Source organism: Python bivittatus, unplaced genomic scaffold (assembly GCF_059951505.1).
Source record: "Python bivittatus isolate LINGU-HERP-01145 unplaced genomic scaffold, Pbiv_v1 ctg000420_np1212, whole genome shotgun sequence".
In the NCBI taxonomy this organism is placed as follows: Eukaryota; Metazoa; Chordata; class Lepidosauria; order Squamata; family Pythonidae; genus Python; species Python bivittatus.
The window spans coordinates 76,758-86,900 of NW_028277061.1; the positions used below are offsets into that span (position 1 = coordinate 76,758).

Below are 10,143 nucleotides of genomic sequence, written 5' to 3' on the forward strand. Positions count from 1 at the left end.
TAGAGCATCAAGAAAATGGTGACAGACTGATCAGATTCCTCTAAAACAAAGCAAGATTTCATTGTAAACCATCTTATCCCTGGCATTTAGAAAGAATGGAAAGAAGTATATAATGAAATCAGAAATAGCTATGACAACAACAAAAACAGCAAATCTCCCTTCAAACAATATAAACTGAACAAAATTCTGGGCTGTCAGAAAGAACAATTTCACCTATTGTAGCACAAAATATTTAAATTGTTTTCTTTCCAGTGTTGTCACAAAATTCTACCAGCATGCCCTTGCCCTAGCCTTTGCTGTGAAGGAGATCAATGAGAATCCCCTGATCTTACCCAATGTCACCCTTGGCTTCCACATTTATGACAGCTACTATGATGCAAGAATGACCTATCGGACCACCCTGGATCTACTTTTCAAATCAACTAGATTTCTCCCCAACTACTTATGTGACGCAAAGAAGAAAAATCTTATTGCCATTGTTGGAGGACTTGGTTCTGATACTTCATTTTATATGGCAGACATTATAGGTGCCTACAAGATTCCACAGGTAAGTTGGGGAACAAGGGGGGAAATTTAAAAACAAAAAACAAGAAAACCTCTTCTTTCATAGTTGTTACAGGTATGATATGATCCAAGGCAGAAACAGAGGAGATTCAAAATGGATTGATGATAGATAGGATGGATGGATGGATGGATGGATGGGTGGATAGATAGAATTGATAAATCCATAACTGGAGCCATAATGATGTGATTTGGGGGAAAAAATTCTGGTGTCTTCAATTATATTTCAAGCATGTGGAAGTTGGTTTAAAATAGATATCTTAAAAGAACAGACAGAATGACATAATCACATTTTTCATACCATTTGGGTAATATATGTACATTTCCTTTTAGCTCACATATGGTTCATATGCCCCTCTGAACATTCAGAGGACTAAGAACTCGCCCATTTATTACATGGTCCCTAATGAATCTCCACAATACATGGGGATTGTTCGACTTCTTGAACATTTTGGGTGGACGTGGGTTGGACTACTTGTTGTTGACAGTAATGGAGGAGAGCATTTCTTGCAGACAATGGAGCCACTGCTTTCTCAACATGGAATCTGTTCAGCTTGTACACAAATGATGCCACAGAAAACGCACTGGGATAAGTTAAGTGATATGGTTGAATTAGCATCCAATATTTATATCACTTTATCAGATAACAAAACTAGTACATTTATCATCTATGGAGAATCTTTGACACTTTCATGGCTGAATACTATTATATTTATGCTTGATCCTACTAGTGAAAGAAGTATATTCTTTGGAAGAGTGTGGATCATCACTGCCCAGATTGATTTCTTATTGACGGGAACACAAAGGCAGTTTGATCTTGAGGTATTTCAGGGTGCCATTTCCTTTACAATTCATCCTGGAGAACATTTTGGGTTCAAGGATTTTGTTCAGGTCATACATCCCTCTTGGACCCAAGGAGATAAATTTCTGAAGGACATCTGGGCACAAGCATTTGACTGTATCTTTCCAGATCCCCTGGACACTATGTTGGACAATGACACGTGTACTGGGAGAGAGAAGGTGGAGAATCTTCCTGGACCTCTTTTTGAGATGCAGATGACTGGACACAGCTATAGTGTCTATAATGCTGTCTATGCTTTGGCACATGCTTTGCATGCTATCTCCTTACTCAGATCCAGCACAAGACATTTTGGGGAGTCTAAAAGGTCTTTATGTCATGATGTGCAAGCCTGGCAGGTAATTGCCATGGAAAAAAAAAAATTCAAACCTTGTGAGAAATAGTTTATCATATTGGTTTTACATCTTGTTCTTTGATTTTTTTTTTCTTTTCTGGTTTCATATTCTCTGTTTGTTATGAGGATCAGGGAAGGATAGATTCACTGTACAGGCAGCTACAAATGTCTTCTCAAAGGTTTCATGACTACAGCTATATCAGATATAGAGTATTATTCACATTGTATCATGATAGACCTCTAATACAATCTCAACCATACATTCCAGTTTTAACGTTTGGTCACTCCTTAGAATGTTAGATGCTCCATTTCTACATTAACAAACAAGCTGTTCTACAGCCCTACAATCTACTACCACTTTTTATTCGGACAGTTCCTAAAAACTGAGGAATTGTAATAATCTGGAGGGAAGATAGAAAGCTAGGAAAATTCAAGTTGAATTGCAGATGTGGGATTGCGTAAGAGGAGAGGAGGGTGGTGCTTCAGTTCTGGGAACCATGTGGTTTCTCAGCAAGATCTGTAAATCAGCTGAGATGGTAGTGCAATCTTCCTGTCATCTAGAACGTTGAATGTTCTGTCAAAGGCTGTAGTTGACTTCTTTCTTTACATTAGTGTCCCATGGCAGAGCATAGACATTCCCAGGAGGCTAGTGATAGAGTCTCTCCTGATGTTCTCAGTGGGCTTTTGTCCAACCAAAATAAATAAATGTGATCCTTTTCCTTTTCTTTTTCGATCTCCTTTGATTTCTTTTTCCAACCCTGTAGCTCCACCCATTCCTTCAAGGTATTTCATTCAACAACTCAGCAGGAGAAAAAGTGTCCTTGAATGATAACGGGGAACTGGAAGGAGGATTTGACATCATCAACTTGGTCACCTTTCCCAATGTCTCCTTCCAGAGGGTGAAAGTTGGAAGGATTGATGTAGGATCTCCAAAAGGGAAAGAATTAACCATTCATGGGGATAGAATCACATGGCACAAAAAGTTTAATCAGGTTTGGATTTTGCAACAGTCTGGTTCTGGAAATTTCCTTTCTTGTTATCGTAAAACCCATGAAGATTAATTTACCAAACTATAAACACAATAGTAAATTCCAAAAAAAGGTTAATAATTATCACAGCTCCTGGCATTATTAGTGGGGAACACAGGGGATTTTTATTATTTATTTTAATGTTGTTGTTTTTTCTGTGTAGCAACTGGAAGGTTTCTTTTAAAAAAGAACGAAATTGCTGGCTTTATAACTTTGTTCTTATTTATGGATAGGTCCTTCCCATTTCTCTGTGTAATGATCTCTGTCAGCCTGGTTATGAGAAAAGAGCGAAAGAAGGGCAAAACTTCTGCTGCTATGATTGTGTCCCATGCCCAGAAGGCCAGATCTCCAATAAGACAGGTAGGTTGAAATATCCTCAAGTTTTCAAAGTGGGCAGACACATTTTAAAAACAGTAAGTTTGGAACGTAATGCATAGAATGATCCAGTTGCTAGCTATTAAGCATCTGCACTCATTCTTCCTTTTCTTTTCCTGAACCTGAATGGCAAAACAAGAATGCTGTCTGAAAAAAATATGTGTTTCTCCCCATCTTTCCCAAAAGAAGGCCAGTTGTCCTTTGAAAGTAATTCTAGTCTTGCAAGAGGTATAGTCACATGAAAAAGAAAGTACACTTTCTTTGAGTTTTATGGTTTTACGTATCAGGACATAATAAAAATCATCTGGTCCTTAGCAGTTGCAAGAGATATTTAAAAATTAAATGTAATATAGTTGTGCAGATGCCTACCTGCTCCTTTGTCAGCAGCATTTGTATGTATTGAGTGGTGGATTGAAGGAAGAACATACTGGGGATGATGATTTTTTCTATTTAAATGGGGCATGAGAAGATCGATCTATCTATCTATCTATCTATCTATCTATCTATCTATCTATCTATCTATCTATCTATCTATCTATCTATCTATCTATCTATCTATCTATCTATCTATCTATCTATCTATCTATCTATCTATCTATCTATCTTATAGCCATGGACACATTGTGAACCCAGCACAGGATGCTGTGGTCAATATGAATGATAAACTAGGGAGTCTTCACTCTCTTACTCATGAATGAAAATTAAAATGCAACTTCCTTCATTTTGCTTTTCAGATGAGAGTGACTGTTTCCAATGCCCAGATGATCAGTATCCAAACCAAGAAAAGAATGGATGCTTCCCCAAAACAATTACCTTTTTGTCTTATGGAGAGCCTATAGGAATCAGCTTGGCCTCGGTTGCTTTTTCTTTCTCCCTCATCACAATCTGGGTACTTGGGATTTTCATTAAGCACAGAGACACCCCCATAGTCAAAGCCAACAATCGGGACCTCACCTACACTCTCCTTGTCTCCCTCTTGCTCTGCTTCCTGTCTGCTTTCTTATTCCTCAGCCAACCTGGGAAAATGATTTGCCTCCTTCGACAACCCACTTTTGGCATCATCTTCTCTGTGGCTGTTTCTTGTGTCTTGGCCAAAACCATCATGGTGGTGGTGGCTTTCATGGCCACCATGCCAGGGTCCAACATGAGAAGGTGGCTGGGGAAAAGACTGGCCCTTTCCATTGTCCTTTTGGGTTCTCTGCCTCAAACAGCCATTTGTACTGCTTGGTTGTCAACCTCTCCCCCATTCCCTGACTTAGACATGCACTCCATACCTGAGGAAGCTATTGCGTATTGCAGTGAAGGATCAGTGTCCATGTTCTACTGTGTCCTTGGCTATCTGGGCCTGCTGTCCTTTGCCAGCTTCATTGTGGCTTTCCGAGCCCGCAAACTGCCCGACAGCTTTAATGAAGCCAAGTTCATCACCTTCAGCATGTTGGCCTTTTGCAGCGTGTGGGTTTCCTTTGTTCCCACCTACTTGAGCACCAGGGGAAAAGCCATGGTGGCTGTGGAGGTCTTCTCTATCTTGGCATCCACTACTGGATTACTGGGCTGCATCTTTTTCTCTAAATGCTACATCATTTTGTTGAGACCTGAATTAAATAGCAGGGAGCAACTGATAAGAAAAAGAAATAATTAACCACTTTACATTTTCTCTGTTTGTACTCTACATCGGTGTTAATATTTTCATCAAGAAGTTAGGAGAACTCCATGATTGGAAAAGCCAGTCTGGCTTCATCTGAATACCCCTAACCTAAATCAAAGTTTCCATCAAAGTCCCAAGATGATATATTTTCTGATATTGTATGATTGAAAGCTATCTTTCTTTTATTGAGAAGCTTCTTGTTTCTTGCATTTGAAATCCTACCATCAGGATTGTGATCTAATAGCCATTTACAATCTGATATTTTAAGATAACCTATATTCTGAGCATTTTGTCCTTGTGGTCTTTCTTCACTTGATCCAGGTTCTTCTTCTGTCTTGTCCTCTCACTAGCTGTCTCTCTCAATCGGCCTGTAATAAATCCTTGGCATGTACTCTATATGAGGCAGTACTGTGGGCATTGCACTCAATGACATTATGAGCTGAAAACAGGATTGAAAAGATAATGAAAGCGGTTGAATAGAATAACTGTGAGATTAATTTAACCTCTCCTGAAATCAAATTGATTCTGTTCTCTGCTCTGGAAGTCAGACCCTAACTGGTCTTGCATCACTCACGTGCTGATATGCCACTCTTGGTGTATCAAAATAAGTTGCAATGAAAGGTAATAATGTTGTGATATTGCTGCCTTCAGTCCATCCCTAAGTGGGGATGAGGAACTGGATTCAATTCAGCCTTATATCAGTAACTGGAATCCAACTGTAATTCTTATTGTACTCCTGCTTGGTCCTTTTAGATGTCTTAGCAGCATTGGATGCCATTATCCATGTTTCTCCTCCATCAGCTTCTAAGCTTGGGAATGGAGGGGACTGTTTTATTGTGCTTCTAGTCCTTCCTGAATGGGCAATTCCAGTCAATACTTATAGGGAAGGGCACTTAAGGCCTTCATCACTCCTTGTGATGGAATGTATCTACAAAGAGGGTGATGTGGTGGATAGCAACAGAGAACAAGGCTATCAGGAAGGAGGGGGTGCATTCCAGGAAAAGAAACACAGTCTGCAGGGGGAGCGTGGGAAGCATAAGATGTTCAAGACAACCAGTCCAACTCCCAGGGTATATCCACTAGTTTCAGTAGTATAAATTTAGTCTGGCAAGATTCTGTCTATATGGTGTAAGCAACTGGAGGTTGAGTCATGGCAACTGGACTTTTCTTTTGGTTTGATACGTTTCGCTGCTTGTCCAATTCCACCTGGATGACTGAGAATCTTCATCAACATCGTGTAAGGAATTTAACTCATTTGGACTGTTTCACTGTTGTTCTTGGGCTGGGTCTGAGACTCCTATAACTTATATTATAGGGCTTGGCTTTTATTTATTCATTTGGAAAATTAACATGGCTGCCCATCTAACATATGAACTCTGGACGGCTATCAGCAGCAAAAATTAAGTAAATTTTTGAGGCTAATTTTTGAGGCTGAATCAGGGACTGTGGTAGTTCTTTCTCTTCACTATGCCACATTTACATGAACCCACAATAAGCGGTCACCAGTAAGTTTAGGATGAAGTTACAAATTATGCCAGGTTACATTTTTCAATTCAAGGCTGATCTGGAGATGCTCTGGAGGTCCTTATTCAGTGTTTGGAAGCTGTCATAGGATTGGATGGGGCAGGTCATAGCCAAGAATATCTGCGGCTGGTCTGGTACTTGCAGATCCTTTTGGAGCAGCAGTGACTTATGACTTGTTCAGGCCAATTTTAGATTATTTCAACAACTTCTACTTGGGGCTGCCTTTGAAGAATACCCCAATATTGCTGCCTACCTGCTGGTAGGTAACAGCATCAGCAATATAACCCTTGTTTTGTAGGCACTATATGGCTTGCCAACAGGTTCCTGGGTATCATTCAAAGTGCTTGTTCACCTACATGACATGGAGCCAAAGTATTCTGAGAACCACCTGTGTTCCATTGTCTTTGCTCACACTATCAGATCTAGCAGAGAGGGGATGCTCCAGGTCTTTCCCATTAAATAGTGCCATCGTTTTGGACCCTGAAGACATGTATTCTCTGTGGCAGTATCTGTCTGATGCAGCACCATCCCTCCAGAGATCAGGATGGCCTTGACTCTCTCAGACTTTCATAAGGCCTTGAAGATCTGGCTGTTCCCCCAGTCATTTGGGCTAGATGGTCCCCCCCCCTCTTCTCTACCTCTATCATTTCTACCTCTATCTCCATCATCTCTATCATCTCTGTCATCTCTGTCATCTCTATATATCTCTATCTCTATCTCTACCTCTACTTCTATCTGTATAACCCAGTATCCTTGGGACTAACTTCTCTGAACAGAATCTGCTCACTCTCTGTATCCAATCCAGAAGGTAATGGCTCAGATATCCCCCCATGCAGTGGAGGGGGGCAAGGCATTTGTGGGGGCTGCCCCTTTTGTTATTAAACAATTGCCCCTTAAGTCTGGACCTCAATGCTCAATCACATACTGCCTTAATGGTGGCCGTGGAGGTCTTTTCCATCTTGTCCTCCACTGGTGGATTCCCAGGATATATCTTTTCCCCTAAATGCTTGTTTTGCCAATTGCCAAGGTGGTGATCAGGTGCCCAGGCAATTGGTTCTTTTAGTTCTTTTAGATCCAGAGACAATGAACACACCAGTAGGTGAGGAGATTTTAAGCTTTATTGTTAACTCTAGCAAACAGATTCAAACAGAAATACATAAGCATAATATAAAAACATAACATATCAAGCAAGATGATAAACCTTTTCGCCTACTGCTGAGAGCTACCCTATGGTGACAGCGGGGAGACCCCAAGATGGTTTAGATAACACAGCACCTAGTCCCAAGGCCTGTGTCCACACTCCCGATTCCAGGGCAATGCCAGGGCTTTTTATCAAAGTCTGGCACTGCAATCCCATGACTCTGTTTTGGAGTCAGGGGCCCTGAAAGTGACCTTCACCAGATGTGATACCTGCTCATTGAAAGATTCCAGAATCTGGGAACTGTATAGAGAAGCTAGTGCTTAACCTAGACAATCCTGAGGGTTTTGCTCCCCCTGCCCCCATTTCTAAATAAAGTGAAAAACAAGCCAGCTAAACATTATTATGATTCAAAGTGAGCTTTCTTAATATGTGCAGGAGAAATCAAACTATGCCACGTAAACTCTTTGAAATAACAATGATCTTCCACATTGCCACTACAATGCTATATTATTGTATTGAGTCCTGAATTAAATGGCAGGGAACAGATGATAAGGGAAAAAAATATTGAAAACCTGTCTGCTTCATATCTAAGTATATGGTTAGGTTGCTATTAGAAGAAAAAGCAGCCAAGAGGGGATTATGAGATTATGATTTAAAGAACTATACTGCTTTGGTCTATGGGCCTAGAACATCAATCAAGGTTTCCACAAAAATCCCACAGATGCTATCCACATGTATTTTGGAAATTCACAGTGAGTAGAGCTAGGACTGAAATCACTATTTTTCTCTCATGTTTCTGAAGGATCGCTTTTGATCTTACAAGCTGTGCCATCATAATGGCATCACAATGCTCACATGTAATTTTATCATCCTTACCATTCTTAAATGCCTTGTTAGGATGATCAGAATTTGTGGCCATCACTCTACCTTAGAGGAATGCAACCCACAACTTAGGCATCCTTATTTCATTATATTCTCCTGTTTTTATTTTTTTGATCCAAAGTTAGCTTCTGTCCTGTTTCCTATCTTACTTTCCTCCATGTTATTAGGCCTCTGATGGATCCTTGGCATTTAAATGACACCATGGGGCAAAAAAGATGGAGGAAATAGAGCAGAATGTATAGTGAGGTGAAGAAAGCACCATAGCAGAATTACTGGTTTCTCAGACAATATTTTAAAAAACCAACAAGTTTCAGAACAATAAAACCTCCTGACAACAAAATCTTAAAGAAACAAATCTTTCAATTTTTCCAAACTAATTTTAATTTGTCAGAAATACCTATCTCTTTCCATTTTATTGCCATAACTGTTGACAAAAGACCAGTGGAAGTGTCATGTCATTTTTTTAACACCATGAGTTGCAATTACTGTAACTTGCTGTTTATCTAGGAAGAGGTTTGAAACTGGATTCAGAGCAATGTTATAACAAAAACTGAGCTGCAGTTCTGTCAAGTATAAAAATGCCTTATACTCCCTCTAGCAATCTTCTCAAGGTAGACCATTTTTCATGGAGCTTCAACTATCGCTGTTAAGCCTGTATTTAAAGTCGACCCATTCACTGTCATCCCTGTGACACTGTCAGAATCTGCAGCAATCAAAATATGTATCAACTGGAGGACTGTTTTATTAGTATAGTAAATGCCATTTGTATACTTTGATTTTAGGGAATGTTTTCTTAGCTTGCTTTGATTCTGCCATTCGCACTGGGGGGCGGGGGGAGTGAAAGAAGACAGAGCCAGAGGAAGATTGAAGGCCAGGAAGAAGATGTGTTATTGGGGCTAGGAATGCACAAGGTCACACCTCTGTGAGAACCAAAAGTGGCACCTAGATTGAAGGGGGGACAAGGGGGGTAAAAGTAGAGGGAAAATTACGCGGGCTTTAGTTTTAGCAATGCTTTGCTTAGAGCTGCATGTATCCTCCAATAAATGAAATCTTTTCTGAATCTACTTTGGATTTCAAGAGATTTGTCTGTATTGGGGCTTGAACATCGCAGACCTGACAGACACTCTATGGAAGTGAATGTTGGACTTTGAAGAAGCAAAATAGAAAGAGTATTGATGTTTTGAACTTAGGTGTTGAGGAAGACTCTGGAATAAACTGTGGATAGCCAAGAAAATAAAGAAGTGGACCATCCAACCAATTAACCCAGAGTTCTCACTCAAGGCACCAATAACGACTCTCATTTTGTCCTACATTGGGTACATTATGCAAAGATCCAGCTCTCTGGAAAAGGCTCTGATGTTGAGAAAGGTGGAAGGAAAAAGAAGAGGATAACCAGCAGCAAAGTAGATGGACTTAGTTTTAGTAGTGATGGGTGCACTGTTGGAAGGGTGCACGAATGAAAGACAACATTAGGGACAGATCTTCATGGAGAAAATTTATTTATTAGTCTCTAAGAGTAAATATTGACTTAATAGTACATCATCATCATCAATCATCATTCAATTCTGTGCAGTGACAGCTTGGAAGGAAAAAAAAAAGTCCTTGTCACCAAACCTTATTAAGGAAAGATGGACAGGAAGCACAGCTGCCTGGCAGCTGTGATGCATTTACAAAGCATTTTTCCCAATAGTAATTCAGTTTCATGGTAGTCTTGACTTTTTTTGAGCAGTCTGAAGTGGTATCTGGTGCAAAGACATAAACTGTTATCAGGGACTTCTTTCAGCTGACGGCCTC

The 10,143-nt window shown here is 40.0% G+C and overlaps 1 protein-coding gene across 1 annotated transcript; it reads left to right on the forward strand.

Moving 5' to 3' along the window:
* Positions 1-259: 259 nt before the first annotated feature.
* On the forward strand, positions 260-4,796 carry LOC148215856 (vomeronasal type-2 receptor 26-like). Its single transcript, XM_088141977.1, has 5 exons — positions 260-547; positions 895-1,758; positions 2,519-2,746; positions 3,016-3,142; positions 3,892-4,796. Exons 1-5 carry the CDS (start codon positions 383-385, stop codon positions 4,794-4,796), a joined length of 2,289 nt encoding a protein of 762 aa, XP_087998103.1. The 5' UTR covers positions 260-382.
* Positions 4,797-10,143: the final 5,347 nt, after the last annotated feature.